The following is a 23,090-nucleotide window of genomic DNA, read 5'->3' as shown; positions in this document are numbered from 1 at the left end:
AAAGTTGATACAGGTTCTGTTCCAGGCTAAAAAGATGATGCAGGTTCTGTTCCAGGCTAGAAAGATGATGCAGAAAAGTGGGGACACTAAAAGAGCGCTCCTGAGCGCTCTCATTTCCTCTCTGACATTACCATCCTTTTTGCAAATAATTTGGCAAAATGTAAGTGTTGCCAATAGACGGACTGAAAAGTTGGAAAAGCCAAACATGGCGGTTACAACCAACTCTTTCGATAGCTGGCTTAGTAAAAAGCTACAGGCCTTGAATACTGACGAAGGTGTATTTGGATCTTACATCAAAGGGATTTTAGAAGGCGATGAAACGGAGGATGAAAAAACCGAAGCCCTCGAAGGCATACTCGCTGCCATAACGGTGAGGAGCACTCGGACTGTGAGGTTAGAATGCGCTTGCTGTTCGTAGTCGAAGTGTATCTACCGGTTAAAAATAACAATCAACACTATTTTATTGTTTCTGTCGTTGGCTTGCATGTGTCTGCACAGATTCAACATTGTGTACCTTATTTTGCCTGCATGTTTAATTGTTATCATGTTTATTATCGCTCTACTATTCTAATATATTAGATAAATGTAAAAGATCTGTCGGTGTTGAATAACATTGTTATTATTTTAATTGAAAAATCTACTCATCTAATACCAATAAGCAAATCGTAAATTTATTAAGAACGTATTAGGTGAAGTCATGTTTATGTTGAATTGCTTAAAAAATAGATTATTTATAACTTTTATAACTCGTTTAATTAGTTAGGACTATATATAGCAGTTCATAATGTTGCTAACCTCATCTTTATATCGTAATGTTCATAATATTTGGTCCTGTTGATTTTTAGGGTGATAATATTAGTGGTCACGTGACAGAAATATTAAGTGCCTGGACCAAATGGCTTCCAGTCGAAGAAATTGGTGCTTCAAAAGGACCGGTAGAAGATGTGGATGTCAGATTGGCAAAGATGTTGGAATCCCAATCTTTGCCAACTACGACACAGAGGAGTTATACAGAAGAAGAAAGAAGGATAAGAGAAGCTATCCTTGCACAGTATAGTCAAATGTCTGACGAAGAACATAGTGATGGCGATGGTGAAGAGGATGGTACCAATACAGTAGATTGTGGGATTGAGAAGAACACAAATGCTGCTGCAATAGTTCAACAAGAGAAAGAAAAGAGAGAAAAGGCTAAATTAGAAAGTCAGAAGAAAAAGGAAAAAGACAAAGAGGATCGGTATGCTACTATTATAATAATAAAAATAATAAAATATGTATCTCAGGAATTTTTGAATATTAATATTACTATCCCTTTGTATTTAGAGAAAAACAGAAACAACTGAAGGAAGAGAAAAAGGAAAAGCGTAAAACACAAAAAGGAGAACGAAGAAGGTAGCAGTGGGACAACATAATATTAAAGTTTACTTTGAGATTTAAGATAATCAAATGCAAATCAGCATACATATACATCTGTATTTATTCTTGTGCATGCAACAATCTCCAGCGGCTGTTTAAATTAATCTTCTTTCATTCGATTCTTCTTCATGCTGTTTAAATTAATCTCACTTTCTAAAAGTGTATACGTTCAGAAGATATACCAAACATATGTGTGTAGCTGAATAATGTTAATTACGTTTTTGCGGTATTTAATGTTACATCCTGTGCCTTCTATCTGTTGAAAATCTTTGTAAATCATCTACTCTCTTGTGAAATAGGTTTTTCTCTATTTTTTTTTTTTGTATCATTAAAGTTTACCAATTACAGCATCGTCTGTGTTTGAGATATAATCTGGTATTATTTACCTGTTCAATTCCATTAAATTTCAAGCTACTTCTGTACGACATTAAGTACAAAAAGATAATCTAAGTACGGACAATTGATTTGTATTTGTATTTGTAATTATGCTTAGCTTATGTTATCATAACTTTATCATGTATTTAATACTGATACATTAAATAAATCATTTAAACATTTAATAAGCGATCCACTTAAATAATTTCAAGAATTTACAATTAATATGTTACTATATTGAAGATAGCCTAATGATTACCTAATGATTATACTATCAATATACAGTTCTACAACAGTTATTTTAATAAAAATACAACGTTACAAAACACAACGGATTTTAACTCTTATTCAGTGGTGTCGGATGGATTCTATGTCCGCCTGTTGAATGATTTCTCCGCGTACACTGGTGCTTGAACAATTTCGAATTCTTGCGTTGCATTAGTGAGTCCACCGACGATTAAAGTACTCTGTACGAGTGAAATATTTCTATTACGACAAAAATGAGGATTACCTCGAATTCATATGTATAACGGCTGTGTAGAAAACTTTGTAAAACGTAGAAACGCATCCAGCTTATTGAAACAAAGATTGTTTTCACACACGCCTGAGTACCAGTGTACAGAAATGTACCGATGTACACCGAGTTGCCATCAACAGGCGCAGCGTTGAATCTGACGAGGTTTCGTCGTTTGCGATCGGTCATCCGAGAGTTAACACTTTACCTACTGGTAGTTGCTTAACCATTAGTCCTTATAAACGACAGATAAATAATCTAGGATTTCTACTGAATTTTTCAATAGGAATAGCTATTTTACTTGTAAAAATACAAATTATCTTGAGTAATGTGACCTAACATTTTTAGAGATTATTATTCGAAAGAATAATGAGTGAAGTTTGGCGCATGCATTCAAAAATGTATGAACAGATTTTCAGCAGCTAAACTGTTAAGTCGATTATAAATTGAGCTACGCGAGTCTAAAAGTTTACCTTAATGATGTCACAGAAATTATTGTATCGAATAAAATATTGTGGTAATCGGTTACTCTCGAAGGGAACAGTTAATTTATCAGACGTTGTTCTTGTATTTGTATTTTTTATTAGTATATATTTACACACAAGATACCGTGTCGAAACCGAGTCATCTTGGTATTGCATTAATAATGAAAGACAAACGCAGTAAGATAAAAACAAACGAACAAATGATACAAAAGGTGATGATGCTTCAGTATTGTATCGTTATATGTACTAATGTCACATTATCATAATCATTTATTATTAGCAATTCTTTTCTTCATTCACTATAATTAAGTGGGCAGAAATTGACGAACTCGCACTTACACGATATAACAAGGTCTTCCCCGCGTGTCAACGCCGAGTTACAAATATTCGTTGCAACTCTTGCTCTCTTTTCTCTCTCTCTCTCTCTCTCTCTCTCTCTCTCTCGCTCGCTCTCTCTATTTCTCTCTCACACAAACACGCTCATGCACACTGCTTCCCATAGTTTCTTCGTTCTCTGTCTCTGTGTATATATTTTATGTTCCCCCTCCCAGATTTTCCTTCGTACACATTTATCATTTTTGCAAAGCTCGTTATAACACATCGAGTAAAACATTCTCGTATATGTCGACGACTCGAATCAATAATACACATTTCGAAAGTAACACACTAACAAATATCTAATGAAATCACGATTAGAACGTACACCATCGATTTTTATCTCAACATGCAAAAAACTGCGTTATTACTAAAGGTATACATATAAATATACATACATGTATGCAAACGTTCATATACGCATATATATATATATATATATATATATATATATATATATATATGCGTATATGTATTTATTATTACATTTTGTACATGCTTCTATATTCACGGAATACGAACTATACCAATAACATGAATTTTAATAGAGAGAACTCGACAATGACAAAAACCATACGAGACGCAGAAATTTACAAATTTTGGTTATAGAGTACTCGTTATTCGGTAGTAGTAGTGCGGGGAACGAACATCGTCGATCGGACATTTCGCGACAGAGAATGATACTCGCTGCTCGCATCCTATAGTATCTTTCTACGATCTAGGTGAATTTCAACGACGTACTAACAGGAAATTGTTTCGTTAGTCATGATTGTCCTATCGAGGATACTCTTCGTAAGAAAGAAAAAAAAAAAAAAGAAAAAAATCGATGGACTTGTTGGATACGATTTGCGAGGGTCGATCCGACAACGATGGCGGATCGATCACACGACAAGGGGAGGGGGAAAAAGGGACGGTCGCGGCAATGGCAACGATTATTGCCATGTATGCATCATTTACTATCTAACTGAACTAGATAGATGTCTAATCACGTCGTTAACTCGATAATTAGTTGCACGTTGCCCTAACACAATATACGCTAAGAGCATTCCACGCTGAAACCTAGAAGAGAGTCCTCTCCCTCCTATTTCCTCTTCTCTATACAAATTTAGACCTTTTACGACCATTCTCTCGTTATTTCCGTTACAATCCCGGACTAGAAAGCGCCACTGTCGTTTTCACTCGCATAATTCCGACCGATCGAATCGAGTAACGTTAACATATATATTTATATATCATATACTTCCGGCTTCGGTTAGAACGTCGTTCGAATTGATCGAGCTGTGCAAATATCACCTCGTTTACACCGCGAGCTCTCATTTTTCTCGGTGTGCTTCGTTTCAGGATAGCATACTTGACAGTACTTGTTTTACTTATGTTAGGCGTTGCCGGGTCGCGTGCACGCAAACGCGATCGGTTTACGTAGATATTAGTCGATCCTAACGCATGTAATTTGATCCCACTGTATACAATAGTGAACACAACTAAAAATTCGACGGACTGTACAACTGGCGTAAGCAATTAGTACGAGCAAGAAAACGTGGTACACCTCTCTCCCTGTTGTTTACGTCGCCACGTTTTCTCGCGCTTACAAATTCTTCGCGACAAGCGTGTTGATCGGTAATCGGCGCCGTTAAATCGTTTGCGGGAAAACTGACAAGGGACAACGACTTCTCTCGCGTTCTCCACCTGAATTATGCCATTCGCAGCGTTCCAAAGAACTGTTCCAAAGAACGCTGAGCGATAATATTGTTTCAGTTCGTTAAAACAAGAACGCTCCCGCAGCGGTGTTTCGAATAACCGGTAAATTTAAGGAACAATTTGTTTGGGAAACACCAAACAGTTAAATTTAAAAAGTATCTCCAGTATTTTTGACGAGAAGGCTCCTAGGCGTGAGTTATATGTCGCCCTATATGTTACCCCGAAGATATTAAGTAGTGTGCGAGATCTTCTTTACGAAGCGGTTTACATAAATGCTTTAATGCTAACGCGACATTTTGAACACACTCTATAAATTCTACTTTTGTACATTTAATAATAGAAAATAAATGAACAGTGCACTTCCTGCGTAGCTTCGTAAAAGGTCATTCCAAGGGTAACAGCGGGTGATGACTTTGAAATTTCGGAAAACATGACCTTGAAAAGTATTCTTCGCTTCAAGAATTACCTCCTTGAAACAAACATATTTCTCCTTTCTTTTCCTTCTTTCCGGAGATATTTTTAACATTTAAATGTTGGTCCATCAAAATTGTCCATCAAACAAGCTCACAAGAAATTTGTAGCGCAACGGATAAAGGATTAAACGCTTAACACTCGTTTTCGATAACTTTTCATCTTTTTCACCGTTCGACCAATAATTTGTAATGCTGTAGCGAATTTTCGAAAAATCACAGGCAAACGGTTGCGAAGCGTTCCGATTGAAAAATGCAGTTTTTCCCGCAAAGACGATTCAATGTCGACGCGACCATACATTTTCGACAGTACAAGAGGGGAGGTAAAGAAGTGCTGGAGACTCCGTATAATGGAGCTACGTTGTTCAAACGGCTGTTTCCTTTTCTAATTACGTCTAAATGGATACCCTATATTTAACTCGTTTTTTTTTGTTCTCCGCTTCTGCGTGGGTTTCTTAATACATACCGTAAAATCGTATATGTATAATATGTATATGTATATGCGGTAGAATGTGACTCACTCTCGTTGGACGCATCCTCTTTCGTTCTAGATTTGTGTCTTGTTCCGTTTTCTCGACTCTCGTTCATTCGCATTCTCACACTCATGTATCCGGACGCACACGTGTGTCATTAATGGGTAGTTATTATACACGATTTGATATTCTTGTTCACTATAGACCAGTTACTTGGTGTACGGTGTGTACGTATGTGTATTTACGTGGGCGTGTGTATATGCCGGGTTCCCTTACACACTATACTCGTTAAGCGTTAGACTCTTTGTTCTGACTACTGTCGAATGAAGATCTTCCGCGGGCAGCTCTTTCTCTCTCGCGCATGCTCCATCAACACCTGCGAATTTGTAATCATTTGGTCAACCAAGCTCATCAACGAGTCACAAACCCGCGAGAGATGCCAACTAAATTTCGTCTGGTTTCTCGATCTATCCGTTTACTTCTCTAAGTCGTTCTAGCGCGGGTTCGTCTTTCGTCCAATTTCGCCATTAGCACCTGCAACACGAAGTACTTAAAGATTCGGTGTCTCTCCGATTCAAATATTCTTCCGTGATTTTTATTCGAACACATTCGTTTATTCCGAGAAGAAATTTTACGAACTGAAGCGTCAGCGAAATTTCCAAAATTACCCGGATCCTCTTCTTCGCGCCTAATATGGTTCTCAACGATCTCAGGGTTCTTTAAGTACTTCATTTGCACACTCGACACGCATACTTCTCTATTGCTACTTCGTTTATATCCTAGCTTTGACAATGCGATTACTTATGCTGATTACGACGAAATCTAATCTCGGGTACCTAGACATGTAAGTTTCCCAGTACCAATGGAAGAGCTCTCGATTCGCGGCGGAGAATTTCATCGAAACGTTTACAAAAGTTGCTCGATTTATCGTTAAATGTGTTGTTCGAGATGACTGGAAAAAGAAAATCAAGCGCGCGAAGCGATGACCAGGATGCACGCAGCAGTTACAGTGAATTCTCGTTGTATGACAGTGCCTTACAATTTGAAGTCAGTGGAAAACCTCGAGAAGCTCGAGAGCCGTCGCGACACCACTACTAATCCAATTACAAAACTTCTTTATTTTTTATGAAACCTTTACCAACATATTCGTGACATTTTTCCGATTAAAATGAAGTCAAATATGATATAATTACGATGATATTTACGTGTGTAATGAACGATGGAATACATTAACGGAAAATTAGTGTAAATGTGATCCGAATTATATCGCGTTTGGTATCGTTTTAATCGGAATAATGCCACGAATATATTGGTGAAAGTCTCATGAAAAAATAATTAATAAGAAAGAAGTTAAATTTTTCATTTAAAGTCTTCTTGTCACTAGCGCTTAGCGGTCACAGGTTTCTTATGACTTGTAGACGGCTATGACTCTTAGGTTTCCAGCGTGATTTCGTATTCGTGTCAGTTAAAAGAACGGCGGGACTGACATACAACGAGAATTCACTGTACCTTGCTCGTGGCGTGTACGAAGGGAGGTGGAGATGTGCGAAACTGTCTCTCGAATGTGTGATCTGCGAATGTGTGATCACGAAGTTACCAAATTCACTGAATAACCACAGGACGCGTTGAAAAAGTGTATCGAAAATGTATCGAAAACGCGTGAAATGAAGCTTTTCGTACGACACTTTTATTCTCGAATGTGAAATGTCGATCCCTTCGCGTCGCGAGATCGAAATGTCTATATTTCTGATTTACCGTGATGATTTACAGTGAATTCTCGATATATGTCAGCAACAAGGGTCTCGTCAGCGTCGTGTATCGTCCAGGAGACATACCCCTCTGGAGCTCCGCGGCTCGCGAGGTACATCCCCGTAGTGGGGATAACCCCGCGACGTTTATCATCTACGCCTTAGCGACATATATACAGAAATCACTGTATTCGTTTGAAAACGTATCACCGCTGCTTTCGATGAATTTTTGCGCTCGTATTTTGTTCGATGCTCGTTCGTTTCGATGAGTAGAATGAATTGAAATGCGTATAATGGAGGGAAGGGCACAGGAGCGTAGGGTATGATGATGATCGTATACAAACATGAAAAATGTGTTACGTATCGCGATAAGTGGTCGTCCTTACGGGGAAGGCTTTTAAATAAAATTCTACGATGACGTGTTATACTTCAGTCTTCTCACTTGAATCTTGTGTTTTTCCTTTCGTTCCTCGCGTGCGTACACGCTCAGGAGTCGTCGCCATGTGAGTGATGACGTAACTCCTTGATCGAGGGGATCTAAGCAACGAAGGCTAAACGACCAAGGTCGCTTCCGCAGTGACCACGGAAACCGCCTAGGAGATTGTGTCATAGAAGCGCCGGGTCACAGAGATGGAGACCACCAACCGGAGTCCTCGATGGAGCCCACCGGAACAAGAATATGCCGAGGATGGCGCGTTGGAGAGACCTACGAAGGAGGACACTCACAGAGGGCATCCCTCCAAGGTCACTCCAACACCGAGACGTTGGATGCCGGCCCTGGACAGAGGTTACATGCAAGAGACCGATCAGCTGGTTGCGTGACCGGAAGCGTTCGGAACAACGCCCCAAAGCTGCGACTGTTTGGAGGATGTTTAGAGTGTCCTTCCCGAGCCTGTTACGGAACCGTAGAGTTTGAAGTTACGGTGTCAGAGAAAGAAGAAAATATCAGGTGAGAACATGCCACTGAAATCCTAACTTATGCAGGGGCACGGCGTCCAACAGACGTGGGAAGTTCGTACTGACGTGCCAGGTGTTATTGGGAGATCGTTCGTTGATCTTGAGCCGAAATGGAGGACTTGGCTGGGCACCCCACCAGTGCTAGGGGGTCCTCTACGGGAAGGGTGTTGTATAATAGCGTTTGAGACCGATGCCCAGGTCGAGCAGGACCCCCTCGCTTAGTGGTGAGGTCATGGTAGTGATGCGCAAAAGTGAAAATGGTAGGATCCGTCCGGTAGTGAAAACGGGCGACAGGGTTAACCGAGAAAAGAACTTCTCCTCCGAATGGTATGTCCACCCTGTTCGCAGGGGGATGAAGTTCTGGATGACGACTCGATTAAGGCTACCAGAGACGAAGTCCGGTGTTGTCGCCTCTTAGGCTCAGCGGCGAAATGCTCGAAGACCATGTTGGAGGGGGGAAAGTCTAGGAAAAGTCGCGTCGCGGGAAGCAATGTTTCTTTTCGTGGTCGGTCGAAGAAGCTTGAACGAAACTCGAAAATGTCGAGAGATGTCGTTGAAACACGGGGGAGCCTACGGCGTACGCTAGCGCGGGCTACGAGCTGGAGTATCGTCCTCGAAACTTTCATTGACCTCTGAACATGAGCGGGGACGCGTCCGCGAGCGAGCGCGCGTATGTTTTCAGGCAACGCGACGCTGAACACGGTACGCAACGGCATCTCTTCAAATCCTTCGCAAATATGCTAAGGGGCAGTGGGTCGCCAAGAATCTTTGATCTTGATTTACGTGTTCGATTTCTTTTTCCGTTTTTCCTTGAAAGATGATCGACGGTTGGATAACAGCGGACTACAGCGAGCGCGGCTTACGGAACGGGAACGAGAGAGTCGCCAACCGATTCGACGAAGTGAACTGAGAAAAAAGGAAAAAAAGAAACAGGACACCGGAGAAATCGGTTTACGGACTCTGTTGATTTTCCATCGGCGGAGTCAGTGTTGCTTCGGTGCGGGGGAAAACCGGGGGAAAAAAGGCAAATCCGCGTGCTCGTCGTAAAACTCTCTTGGGTTTCTCTCCCCTGTCGGGCTTAATCAAAGAGTCTGTACAATCCTTACACGTAATAATATAATTATAATATGTTATTCTCTGCGTATTATTATCTGACGAATAGAGCTTTCGTTAATCGTAATTATAATCTTGCGACAATAGCGAGAGCGATAATCATATCAAGACAGAGAAAAGATAATGATTAATAGTAATGAAAATCATTATTAGCGATCGTTACATCTTAATATCGGAGAGATCTACGTAAGACAGTGGTAGATTAATATCACAATAAGACTAATCAGGCCTCGTGAAACTGGGGCGCACACGCTTCGGTTTCATCATCCTCGTATCACCCCTCCCCTAACCCCTCCTATTCCGATCCTATCCCCCGTCGATTAGGTTTATACCTGTTTCATTGTTCATTCACGACCCTGTTGTTGTTGTTGTTGTTGTCACGAGGGGGTTTCAGACGACTTCGACTCTGCTAATTCGATGCTAGCTGACACGGGAACAGTGTCGGGGCGGGAATCGTTGTTGAATACACGTTCACCCAAAATATTCACCTCGAGCAATCCCATTTCATGCAGCCATGTTCGCGGCTCGGATCTAGTCGGTCGATCGCGACGACGATCACGATCGTCTGTGCCTAAAAAGTCCTAACGCATCGTCGTCGACGATGCAACGGAGAGATCCGATCCTTCCCCATCATCGACTCGCGAAACCGGCATTTAGCTAAGCGAATCCTTGCTGTATCTCGGAGGATAAAGGACGAACGTCAGGGGAACGAAACTCCTATCTTTCTCGCACTCTTTCTCTCACGCTCTCTTTCTCTCTCTCTCTCTTTCGTTCATTCTTTCTTTCTCTCTCGCTCGTTCTCTCTTGCACGCGCCTCGTATCTTTCTCTCTACGTTACTTTCGACCGACTACGATTGGTGCATAAACACGTCGTTACGATTACCTGAGCGACATCGGGGCGGTCGCGCTCGTAGAAACGACCTTGTCTCGGATATACACGGCGGATCGTTTGGTCGCGCGCCACCCGCTTGTCAGATCATTTTGGCCTCATGGCTCGACGCATAACGCCCGAGAGAGACTAGCAAACGTGCACACGTACGTACATTTGCATAGCCTTTTGCGGCGTCCTCGATAACGATCGGGCCGATCCAGCCAGCCAATTCTACATGCCGCGGTAAAATGATCCTCTTACACGGAACTCTGTGCATATCTCGGCTCCTCGCGTACACCGGCGACTATCACCCGTGAACGGTGCACGGTACACGCAAGAGATTCATCGTGGTTTCACCATGAAAATCCTGCCGCGGAGCTAATTTGGTCTTTTGGCCGACGGTCGATCGCGTTGATGCATTATTGTCCTGATCAAATCGACCGTCGCGCCTCGTCTACGCCAAACCACTATCCTCGCGAGTCCTCTTCGTCGCTGAAGAGGTCCACCAGAATAGTGGTCTGTCTTTCTCTCTCGCTCTCTCTCTTTCTCTCTGTGTGTAGTGTCTGTGTACATGCGTGTAAGGGAGTGGTGTACCTATCTCATGGTTTTCTTTTTCGCGCCCCCCCCCCCATGTTATCCCGTTTCGTCGCGGTTGTACGCGAGAGAGGACGAGTTCGATCGCGACACGGTACGACGCGAAAGCATCTAGAAGTGGCTAGCGCAGACCCGACTTCACAATATCGGGGGTAAAAACGTACCGGAATCGTCAAGATTCGGGTCCAAACTCGCGACGATATCGCCGGTCGAAGCGTGTCTCGAGGTAGTGGTCTGCGCGGTGCTCGCGAGAGCGTGGCTGCTCGCGCTTCCGTTCAGCTTGCTCTTCACCACCAGGCCGCCGTTCTCCGTGTTGTCGGCCGTGCTGATCCTCTGCACATATTTACGGTCTCTGTAGAGCCGGTACATCGTGAACGGCGGGTCCACCACCGTGGTAGCACGTTGCCGTGGCGCGCTCACCGTTACGCTCACTGTCTGGGCGTGTGCCGACTGCGACGACGTCTCCGACACGGTCGTCGTGTTCGCGTTCGCGTTCACGTTCGTGTTCGCGTTCGCGTTCGCGTTCGTGTTCGCGTTCGCGTTCGTGTTTGGATTAGTGTTCGTGTTCACGTTCACATTGGCGTTCGCGTTCGCGTTCGCGTTCGTGTTCGCGTTCGCCGTCGACGAGGCCGTCGTCGAGGAGGAGGAGCTCACGCGGGAGGAGGATGTCGATTTCAACCACTCGTGACGAGCCGCCTCGCTGGGGGTCATACGTTTGTTTGGATCCCACCTGCGAAAAAAACAATAATCGGGATTAATGATTTGGTAACTGGTAGAGTAAATAGTAGAGTCCGGCAAGCCTTTCTTCAGGGGCCGGATAATACAAACCGTTACTATGACCAGAGATTTCTGATCATACGGTTGTACCTGTTGAGGCTTTCGGGTGTAAGCCGAGTCCTGAAGGAAGAGATTTCCTAACGTTTCGCCATCAGGGGGTCAGGGGAGTGTCAGTGTGTCTCCTGACCCCCTGATGAAGGAGAGTATCAGTGTGTCCCCTGACCCCCTGATGAAGGAGAGTATCAGTGTGTCTCCTAACCCCCTGATGAAGGAGAGTATCAGTGTGTCCCCTGACCCCCTGATGAAGGAGAGTATCAGTGTGTCTCCTGACCCCCTGATGAAGCTAGCTGCAATGCTGGCGAAACGTTGGGAAATCTCTTCCCTGAGGACACGGCTTACGCCCGAAAGCCTCAACAGATACAACTGCATTACTATGACCATTCCCTTGTATAGGATATGACCATTACTATGACCATTACTTTGTATAGGATATGTGTCAGGCGGGTTATTAACTATAAATGGAGAATCCATCTAGCGTTTGAAGAATTAAAGTTAACAAGAGGGAAATGAAATTATGATGGAAACAATTTATCTCTAAACTAACATAAACCTAGTTTATGTTTGCTAGTATCAGTTATTATACGCAACTTGTTCGTTAGGCAAAGCCATAACCAGTAATTTGTGGTTGGTTCTATTAGCGATTTAATAGAGGAAAGTATCCTGTACAAGAAACAGTTATAGCAATAGTCTGTAATGCAATTTGTAACCTTATACTACTGATCAGTTAGGTGCACGCGTACCAGACTAAATTTCATTGCACTGTAATTGCACTGCCTAGTTTGTACGATGAATAAACCGGTTTTCAATTTATTTAGAAAAACCGAAATAAGACGAAACAGTAGCTAATTGGAAACTTACTCGAGACATCTTTTGACAAAGTCCACGAAGAGGGTGTCGGTGCAGTGAAGAGCTTTCGCGAGATTTCTACTACCAACCCACCTCTTCAAGCCCTTGCTATTTGTCACGCATCGAGGACTTCCGTTCGGATCTGAAACCATAATTTCATTGCTCAGTTTTCAAATGTAATTGCACAAGTATGCGCAGCTGTTACAAATTGAACAAGCGAGCATCATATTATTGTAAAATAAATACTATTTCCGTCAAGGTAACTTCATACATGTTACAAATTTTCCGTGGGCTTTTCTACGATTCTGTGGTAAGTGCTTAGGCGGTCAATTAACAGCCTTATAACATTTAACTTAATTAACACGCCTAACTCGACCATCTAAAATATCTCGCTTGTTTCTTATGATAGAAGAAAATTTCAGAGGGAAACATTAGTTGGTTCAGAAGGGCAAATATTATGATAGGCAAAAAAATTCAAAAGGTCACGTGAAGGTCATAATATTACAGGTCGCTGGATTCGTCTTGACCTCGGCTATCATACGACGATAATAAAAATATATCGTTCCATCTAAGAAAAACTTCGATGACCTTGAAATCTCAAGAAATATAACCTTGAACGATCTTTTTTCGTATCGTAATATTTGCCCCTCTGAACCAAGTAATGTTCAGCCAGAATCTTTTGGAAATCCCTTACCGAAGAAGAGCCTTCGACGAGACGCGTGATTGATGATGTAATTCGGCGGTGCGCCGAGTATCTCCATGATGCAGGCGAGCTGTTCGATTTCGTCCTCGCCTGGGAACAATGGGCAGCCCGTGTACAGTTCAGCGAGAATACAGCCCAAACTCCACATATCGATCGGCGTGCCGTACGGAAGACCCAGAAGTACTTCTGGACTCCGGTAAAACCTCGACTGAAGGTATGTATAGACGCGCTGGTGGCTGTAGCATGAGGATCCGAAGTCTATGACCTTAATCGAGCTGCTTCCCCGCTGCTTCAGAAGCACATTTTCCTGCAACCGAACGAAACGAACCGGCCGATGATCGGGGAACGGCATTAACCGAATCGCCTGTTAAACATGACCCTAACAGCCCTACCCTACTCTACCCCGGCATTCCCGAACGTTTCATACTTTGTTTCTCCGTTTCGCTCGTTCGCGGTTTTATACGGTTAAACGGAGGCTCGCGCGCACGCTCGCCAATTTATTTCACCGTTAATCGCGCCGATATTTATTCCGGATAGAATTTTAACGACCCCCCGCCGCCCCGTTCTTTCGTTCGAAACCGTTTTTCTACGAAAAATTCATTCGCCACCGGGGTTGTATACCGTCATCGAGGAATCGTAAAAGTCTAAGATTACGACGAGCAGCCATCGTTATCTCCTGAAACGAACGCCGGGCTTTCAATGCTGACGCGTCGGAAGAGGACAAGCGGCGTCTCCACTTACCGGCTTCAAGTCGCAGTGGATGATGTTCTCCCGATACAACAGTTTCAGGCAGGTAATCAACGAATTGGCGAACCGTCGTATCAGGCTCAAGCTAAATCCCTGGTAGTTGTTCCTTTTGATTAGTTCGTACAAATTCAAGCTGAAACCGAGAAAAACCGATCGTTAGTATGCGAGTATGCGAGCTATGTGAGAATCTTGTTCTGTTCCCGATATTCTTTGTGCGACAGAAACCTTGAAACATTTACAGGGTGCCATTTTCAAGTCATCATTGCACCAATGATATTAACAATTAAAATTAATAAATGATACCTCAAATTTTACATCATCATCTACGCATTGCATTTTCCAAAAAACAAAATTCTTTAAAAACAGGCCATTTACACACGCTTCCCCCCTTAAATAATAAACTGTTCGGTGGAATGTGCAAAATCTGTAGCCTCGTTTCTGAGATTTGAAATTCGTCGGGACCGCGTGGACTTTTGTGGGTGACTGTATTTTCCAGAAGATTAGATTAAACCTAGCGACGCACCTCATTAACTCGAAAGTGATGCACAAGTGGTTCCTGAAGTAGAAGTATTCTAGCATGTGTATCACATTGTGGTTCGCGTCCACGTCTTTCTTCCTCAGGTGTTCCAAGATCTGCACCTCGATGAGCGCCTGGTGATGGAATCTCGTTTTGTTCCTGCAAGGACAAACGAGTCGCGTCTTGTCATTTGAATGAAGGAACAAAGCGGGCAACTGGTCGGCCGCGAGACAAAGCGTCTATAATTGAGCCGAGCGCGTAACCCATCGCATTTCGCGTGATTCACGAGGGGGCCGAGAGAGATGCCTCGACCGTTCGCTCACCTGATAATCTTGATGGCGATGTACTGGCCCGCCTTGTGGTCCCACGCTCTGATCACCTGGCCGAAGCTTCCTTTGCCTATCACCTCCAGGATCTCATATCTGGACAATCCAAACAGTACATTCTCAATTTTTCGCACCTTTCAATCGAGCGCGATGATTTCGCGCAAGAATCTCATTCTCACAGAGTCCCTTCATACGAATCGAATCGAGAGGAAATTATGTTTGCTGACTAAGAGATACTTAACGCTAAACCTACCAAGCACAATAAGAGGGAGAAGATTGAATTTACTTTGTACGATTTCCATTATAATATGCGCTTAAGGGGGCCGGCATGGTTTGAAATCCATATACGTATGCAAGGGTCAAAATCTAGACAAACTGCCGCTTCAATATCGCAATGAGCGGTTTAGAAGTGGTCAATTGTGTTTCCTAAAAGTCCAATCTACGTCTGTATGGAGCCCAAATTGCGAATTTCTACCTCATCGTGGAGTAATTTGTAATATTCGGCAGAAAATTCGAATTCTGAAGCAAGTATGACGTCACAAGATGGCTGCCGCTGAGAGATTCTAATTGATTACTTACTTATTTAAGACGTAAAATGTCTAGAAAAAAAGGCACAGCGTAACATAGCGTGACAGTCAAGGCCAAATGCCTGCCAGCCCCCTTAAATAGAGAAGTCAATTCAGTAATGTCCTATGAAAACGACTTTATAATTTCAATAATTGTGAAGCGGAAAAACGGTCATTTCGACCGTGGTAGGTTTAGTGTTAATGGTAAAAGTAAAGTAGGCGTGTCGTTGTGTTGTGCCAGCGCTCAACCGCGGTTAGTGAACCGCTGAGATACACATCCCACGTGAGAGGTCATTAAAATAAAAAGAACATCAGGTTTCCGGATAACTATGTACAACCTCTTAAGCACTGTGCGCCACTATAGTGGCTTTATATCGGCTTTAGTGCCATTTGCGGACGAGCGCGCCATTCTTGAGAGGTTAATAAAACGGTGTAGGGGAACACGGATATATAAAAATATAAAACAGAGGTTGACAAGAAGCTGCGTGAATAGGGAAACCTCGTGGGGGTGAAAATTCGCTCCACTAAATATGAAAAATGGTGGGGGCCCTAGCCAATTACCCACTTTTAGAGAGGTTTCAAAATGGACTTCAAAAGGATAACGGAGATCCTTCCATCTTTTGGAAACCATAAATTGTCGGGCCTCGGGCACTCTGTACGCGGGCCTATGCCATGCCTGGTGCCATTACGAGAACGGTACTTTCCAGCCCTACCCGAGTTATAAATTTATGAAAGAGATACTAGAATGACCTTCGGAAAAAATTGTTCAAAATTGACTGCAACGTAGACTCAAATTGAAATTCGAGTCAGTCACACAATAAACGCGTGTCGACAACGTGTCATTCATAGCCGAAGTTTACTGATCGATAGAAGTAACAAAGAGTTTTGTAATTGATGCGGAACATTTTTATTTTGCATAAAGATTCGCAGTTGAGATCGAAGTTTGATAACGTAAAATGTCTCCTGCTCGCCAATTAGCAACTGCCACAGATGCATAAAGATCTGTACAGTCCAATGAGCGGACGTTTGTTAACATTTTTTAATAGATTCGCGTTGAAATTTATGCAATTTCAGTTCTTTAGAAGAATGCCCTAGAAGAATGTTAATTTGCATAAACGTTCACAGTCGGAGCTGGCTGATGAATATTCGATATCTGACGACGTTTCCATCGAGGTACGTACAACTTTAATCGACCAATAAACTTCTTTGATCGTGACATTTTGTTACTCGTTTCCGAGTGTAATTAGTTTTTGCCCACTTTATACCTCTGCCAATCATTTTTCCGTTACTTTCTATGCTAAAAAGCGAAAGCATAAACATCGAATTTTTGCCAAGTATTTTATATCTTTCCCTCTTCGCATTTTATTCGTGGCGGCAGACAGTTTGCAACGCGATTTTCCTCCGTTCGCTTCGTTTTGGTTGTCAAGCGCGATTACAGGGATCCTTGAACGGTCTTTCTCCAGATAACGATTAAATTGCTTTAAACCTGATACGCAAAAATGTGAAATCGGCGTAAATAAACACGTACGCAGCCGCCGACTGGCAATTAAAAGGAAAGTCCCGTCGAGGGAAAGAGAGGAGAACCCACCTGTACGAGATGTGATCGTGGAGGACTTTGTTGTAGTTCCCATTCTCGTCGTCGTATCCGCTGTTTTGGGACGCACCCTCCTCCCCGAGAATTTTGTGGGCCGGCAGGCCCAGATACCAGATCTCGGAATACTTTTCGATCTCCGCGCGCTCGAATTCTGTCAGTCTCGAACCAAAATACTTGACCGCCTCTTGCGGTGTCATTGGCAGTCTCCCAGCTGTTTTTTAAAACCAAAACAGAAACAATTCCAAAAGATTAGAAAAGAGCGGTTGGTCTTCGAGTGAAATGTCTCCTCAGAGACAATGAAAAATGCTAATTTTGCTATTTCGTAAAACTAAAAGGTCCGTGCCCCACAAGAAGTCTCCTGATGACCTTCCAGTAGACCAATGCTTAGGCTCTGACGTCACAGAGCTGGAGGCGTGCCCCTTCCACTCTGACCAATCAGCACCGCATTCCTTTCACGCGACTTCTTCTGCGAGCTGAACTTCCAAAAACGCCCCCCTTCCCTTCGACACGTGGCCTATGCCATTCTATTCGTTTCAACATGCTGAACGCAAGATGTAATTGTCATTCTTGGCGCAAATGAATAGTTTTCGAGATATTCGCGAACAACTACCGCTACTACTACTATTCATTTGCGCTAAAAATGACTAGTACATTTTCTGTTCAGCATTTCAAAACTAATAGAATGACGTGGGTCCTGTGTCGAAAAGAAGGGGGGTGTTTCCCAAGTCTTACCCTTGTGCACAGTACAGTGTCTTAGGTCAAAGTGGAAGGGGCACGGCTCGTTTCACGCGCATTTTCGGCTCTAGCGAAATATTGGCTAAAACGGTCACACATAGTGTTGTACGTAGCGTGTGACGTCCGAAGCGTAAACATTGGGACTACGGAAGCGTGAATGGTGGGGGTAGTCATAGCAAACGAGGGCCCCCTTTGTCCTCGTGCCGGTCCACAAGACTTTTTTTTTAATTTGTAAGCGTTTGAAACCCTTCTGGGTTTATTTCGCTTTACAGGAATAATATAAGTGAGTACAATGATATAGAATACAGAAATAATACAAAAGTGAATACAATAACAATGTCCGTTAACACTAAATATGCAGATTACAAATTTTGAAAAAAGAATGAACACTAAGAGAAACTTCAATATTTGGCTTCGCTACGAGTGTGTCTACATTATTCCACAAGACTTCTTGCGAAGCGTGGACTGTAGATTCTTACGTACAGTATATGTCATGCGTTGTTGTCGTTGTTGTGGTTGTGGTTGTTGTGTTGTTGTTATCCGATTTGTCCACTCGCGTAGGTTTCGGGCGAAAGAATGACACTAATTTCTGCAACACAGAAGAATACAACAAAGTTAGTCTCGCACGGAGAATCAAATATCAGATGTTTAATTCTACTTTCTTTTATAAAAATACATACAGTATATTGCAACGACAAGTCACCGTTGTATTCGGCAATTCGGATTAAAATTATATTGTTATCTACTTCTTCTTATAAAAATACGATAATACAGTACATTGCAACGACAAGTCACCGTTGCATTCAGCGTAATTCGGATTAAAATTATATCCGAACTTTTTCGAGGCGAAAAAGAAAAGTTAGGATTACCGTTCGAGATTTGTTTCGAAAGCTTCCTCCGGCAGAGCGACGGTCGCGTTTCTAAGAGCCATCGACGAAGACGCTCTCATCGGACGCAAACAAGTTTTTCCGCGTTCTCGGCGCGGATAGCTTTCAAATTTCTTTATCTGCGCCGCGCTAAGAAAGTCGTGTTTTCATCGCGGCGTTTTATCATCGACCAGTTTCGCGGAGAAATGCATGGGGAAAACGGTGTTGGCCGCGACGAATTCCCATATGGCGGACGTCGACGACAACGAGAATCACACACACCGGTGATTACGTTCCCGTCGGAGCACGTGACCGTAATGGAACATTCGCGTATAAACCAGTAATTATTCGATGGAATGCTTTGAAGAACTGCGTGCCACGATTGTTATAATTTACCGGAGGCTCGCGGTGCCGGTGCCGGCGCTTGGTCATGCGTTACAAGGTAGAGACGACCTCGTGCCATTCGCAATGTCAAGTGCGCTCGGAGAGGTCATCGCTCAAGTGTAGCCACGCGTTCATTTCGTTCGAATTCTCACCTACCCGGACTTGTTATCAGACAAACATTTCCGGGCAAAACAGCAACGTTCGAAACCGCCAACCTTTTGCACTCCGCTGTCCCCTCTCATGGGACATTGAAGTTTATTAGTGATTACGGGGAATTAAGTTATTACAGCGCAACTTTTTCAGACGTGCATGTTTCCCTGAAGTTTTTTCCCTTTCGATTTTTTGTTATTTAAATAACTGAATTACTTGATTGCAGCTCTATGCAAACACACAAGCCCGATGTCGGCATTCGTTCTCAAAGGGTTGTAAGCTGATTAAACCCTTCGTCGACTATAGTCGCCCGCCACAGAACTCCGTGTGTTTACGCTAAACTTGCGGTTTGAATGTTGAATTAACGAATAGGTTTCGAATAGTAACGAATAGTTTTTCTTCCAAAAAGGATTGTCAGTGCCGCGGGAAGGGGAAGGGTTAGCAGTAAGTGAAAATTGATTACTTCGATCACAGCACCACACCGCTCAAGAAAAACCAGAACGTTCGCGTAAGCATCTTCGCCCACACTATAGCGACTCAACAACATTCGACGCGTTGCGGTCAACGTTCGAGGAACGACTGAACCGACTCCGCATCGGATTTGTTGTCGATTTATCAGCGCGTTTATCAAAATAGTCCTTAATTGGTCGTACTCGGTTAGGAGGCCAAAAGACGTGATTTTCAAGAATCTCTATTTTTAATAATTATTTAACACTAAACCTATAAAAGTGAAACGCCTTATAGAAGGAAAAAGATTGAATTTGGTTAAACTTTGTACGATTTTTATTATAATATGTGCTTAAATAAAGAAGTCAATTCAGTAATTTCCTATGAAAACGTTTTCATAGTTCCAACGATTGTGAAATAGAAACCGGTCTTTTTGACCGTGGTAGGTTTAGTGTTGAATAAAACAAATTTTTAATATACCACGTTTTTAAGATGGAATAAAAAGTATAACATAATTTTTCCTAGCCCCATACAGATTCTCAGCCCCATAGACAGTCCTGACAATTTGTAATCGTGAATTTTTGTAAAGATACTGGTAAACGAAAAATACTTGTTTTTCGTTTTAAATCTTACAAGCATTTTCATTGCTATTCAAAATTCACAGTCACAAATTTGCAGGACTATCTGTATGGGGCGAGGAAAATTATTTTACACTTTTTAGTCCGTCTTGAAAACGTGGTATATTAAACATTTTTTTTTAATTCAAATAATTATTTTCTGCTTTTTAGTCTCGCGTGTGTTGTCATCCCGTCCCGAGCTATGTTTAAAGTTTCAAGTCTCTAGCTCATAGGGAAGTTAGTTTAAAATCAATTGCAAAATTTGTAGCGAACAGACAGGCGAGTTAATAAAATCGTGGAAAAAAATTTTGTATTGAAAACGATTTGTTTACCCGTTTACCCCAAAAAATTGTATTAATGATTACTGACTCTTTGTATATTATTCTCACAAACTTCCTCGAAGTCATTCGTACTTGTCCGAATTCATTTGAACCCCATCAATTTACGTCAACCGAGGCGGGAGCTAGCCTAAACTAATTCCAGCGCGTTTAGCGTTTTCAACTTATCCGGGGCCAGACAAATTAATTCGTTGATTGCCCCAAGTTTGTTCTAATCTGCTCAATCGACGAATGAAACCGTTCGAATTCGTTCGCATAAACTTCAAATCCATTCCGAGAAGCAGATTGCAAATGTTTCTGCAGTTTCCAAATTTTCATTTCCTGTGCTTTCCACGCTGTACAAAACAACGCGTAGATAAAGGATCTCTAAAGGAAAGCAATCGCGACAAACTCTGCGTTAGCTCGAGCCTAACAGTCGCCATTATTATGCACAAATTCCTCCGGGCAGCATTAACGCTCGGAAATTAAAGTAGGCACTCGACGTAAAGTTCGGGTTTCTCGCTAATCGTACACAGGGATTTTAACGCTTATTGCTGTCCAGACACCGATAACCCTCTAACAGCCGCGGCTATATATAGTTTATCTTTCAAATTTTGTTGTTGCAAACAAGCTTCGCCGATTCGCCGATTCTTCGCCGAGCTGGACAAGTTAAAATTAATTCTGCTAATTTCTCTATACAATCAAACCTGTTTTCGTGCGGTAGATAGGGAGCCCATAACAGAAACCGCACACAAAAAATATTCAGAAACTTCATAGATGGCTATAACAAATAATTTTGTACAACATATTAAAAAACATGTCTCAGAAAATATGTCAAAGATTTACGAAATGGCGAGAAAGTGCTTTCCGAACGAAATAAATAATTAAATAACACACGGAAACACTCGAGAAAAATTTAATTTCTCATTTTAAACATGGAGAAATGTTCAGAATGCATATAATTCAATACTACTCTTGTGATGAGAACATTACGAGGGTGTTATAATGCCAACACAAAATAAAATTGGCATAGAAAAGGTCCGCACAGAAACAGGTTCGACTGTTTTCCAGTAATTTTGAGATACATGGAAAAATCGTAGTTTGTGCTTGCAGCTGCGTCGGTTTGGTAAATTTGCTCGCAAAATGCGCCGTGTCTGGAAGCAAACAAGAGATATGTGCACGTTCTAATGAAGAACGTGGCCGTTTTTCGTAGAAAAGCGAGGGTCCGGCCGAGCGGCGCGAAAAACTGCACTGTGTCGGAGAATCGTCTTCGAAAGTGGGACGAGATGTGTCCAGAACCGCCTGGATATTGACCCTGCAGCGCGGAGCGATGGCTCAACAAGTTTAACGACACCGGGAGAAACGGCCCCGGCAATTATGTCTCCTCTTTGAGGCATTAAAACGTTTCGTTTGCGAAGCGTCGCCTTTCCGTATGGCCAAGGCCAGTCACCGGTCGCCGGTGCCGTTTTGAATGACAATCAGCAGCCCCCGACGTCTGTCGTCGTTGTCCTCTGGCAGAGTTACACGACCCACGGGGCCGGCCATTAATTTCCCGCGCGTACTTTTCACCGCGAGCTCCAGCTTAGGCCAGCCTAGGCCAGTCGAACGGATTTCACGATTTGCCTCGCGTACCGGTTGTCGATCGTTTCGACGAACTTACGGTCTCGTAAAACGCGATCGATCGGCGGAAAAAAGAACCGTCCTGGGAACTCGGCGAAATTAATTCCCTCGCGGTTCGGCTTCGTGTGAACGAGCCTTCGTCACGCGGAAATGGTTCGTCCCTCGTTCTCTAACTCTCTATCTCTATCTCTCTCTCTCAATTTTTTCTCGACGTTGCTATTTACTGACCGAAACGGGGGAAATTTTCATATAGATAAAAAGAGCGATCGATGGCAAACAGGAAACAAAACTGATCCCCCGTTGGGCAGCGATCATCAATGTCAAGTTTACTGCGCCGCGCAGTTTTCTCCGGTGCGATTCTCGCGTTTCACCGGCAAGTTTACCGATCGCAAAACTCTGCGCTCGTAACGACTCACTGGTTACCTACAATTTATTTTTTGATCGGTTGATTTCCAACGGGCTCCGTTAGGCTGTTGCAGGTGAAATGCCAGATTTCTCTGATACGTAGATGTACAAGCAAAGAAACGTGCGAGATGTTCTCTGCTATCCGAATGTCATCGAGAACAGGATTGTTAGTGGAACACTATTTCTTTTAGATATTAACAAACTTGCCTAGTGTACTCTCGACGTTGTTGTAAAATACAGTCCTCTCCGAATGGCTGTACAAAAATATCTGGATAATAGAATTCTGTTCGAAAATTCTATAATATACTTTCAGCATCTTCTGCGAAA

At 42.7% G+C, this 23,090-nt stretch overlaps 2 protein-coding genes across 3 annotated transcripts in view; one reads left to right on the top strand and one right to left on the bottom strand.

Annotated features, from left to right (window-relative positions):
- Nucleotides 1-116: 116 nt before the first annotated feature.
- On the top strand, nt 117-1,976 carry LOC143355469 (coiled-coil domain-containing protein 43). Its single transcript, XM_076790277.1, has 3 exons — nt 117-370; nt 846-1,234; nt 1,321-1,976. Exons 1-3 carry the CDS (start codon nt 206-208, stop codon nt 1,391-1,393), a joined length of 627 nt encoding a protein of 208 aa, XP_076646392.1. The 5' UTR covers nt 117-205; the 3' UTR covers nt 1,394-1,976.
- A 1,110-nt stretch (nt 1,977-3,086) lies between these two features.
- Nucleotides 3,087-23,090, bottom strand: part of LOC143355780 (uncharacterized) — a 326,631-nt gene continuing 306,627 nt past the window's right edge. For both annotated transcript variants that reach the window (XM_076790896.1, XM_076790897.1), the window contains 9 exons: nt 18,441-18,546; nt 17,217-17,433; nt 15,060-15,158; nt 14,743-14,895; nt 14,214-14,352; nt 13,464-13,779; nt 12,782-12,911; nt 11,251-11,816; nt 3,087-6,179 (listed from right to left, as the gene is read on the bottom strand). In XM_076790896.1, coding sequence (XP_076647011.1) covers nt 6,076-6,179; nt 11,251-11,816; nt 12,782-12,911; nt 13,464-13,779; nt 14,214-14,352; nt 14,743-14,895; nt 15,060-15,158; nt 17,217-17,433; nt 18,441-18,546 — 1,830 coding nt within the window. In that variant the 3' untranslated portion in view covers nt 3,087-6,075. The remainder of the gene's footprint in view (nt 6,180-11,250; nt 11,817-12,781; nt 12,912-13,463; nt 13,780-14,213; nt 14,353-14,742; nt 14,896-15,059; nt 15,159-17,216; nt 17,434-18,440; nt 18,547-23,090) is intronic.

Source organism: Halictus rubicundus, chromosome 7, assembly GCF_050948215.1.
Source record: "Halictus rubicundus isolate RS-2024b chromosome 7, iyHalRubi1_principal, whole genome shotgun sequence".
NCBI lineage: Eukaryota > Metazoa > Arthropoda > Insecta > Hymenoptera > Halictidae > Halictus > Halictus rubicundus.
Note: the sequence above shows the minus strand (reverse complement) of the source record. Positions and strands in the feature narration are given on the sequence as shown.

Excerpts from the sequence above, each read along its gene's own strand:
- LOC143355469 (XM_076790277.1), top strand. The coding sequence starts at position 206 with ATGGCGGTTACAACCAACTCTTTCGATAGCTGGCTTAGTAAAAAGCTA. Across the intron at positions 371-845 it reads GCATACTCGCTGCCATAACG|GGTGATAATATTAGTGGTCA; the intron begins GTGAGGAGCACT and ends GTTGATTTTTAG. Across the intron at positions 1,235-1,320 it reads GAAAAAGACAAAGAGGATCG|AGAAAAACAGAAACAACTGA; the intron begins GTATGCTACTAT and ends CTTTGTATTTAG.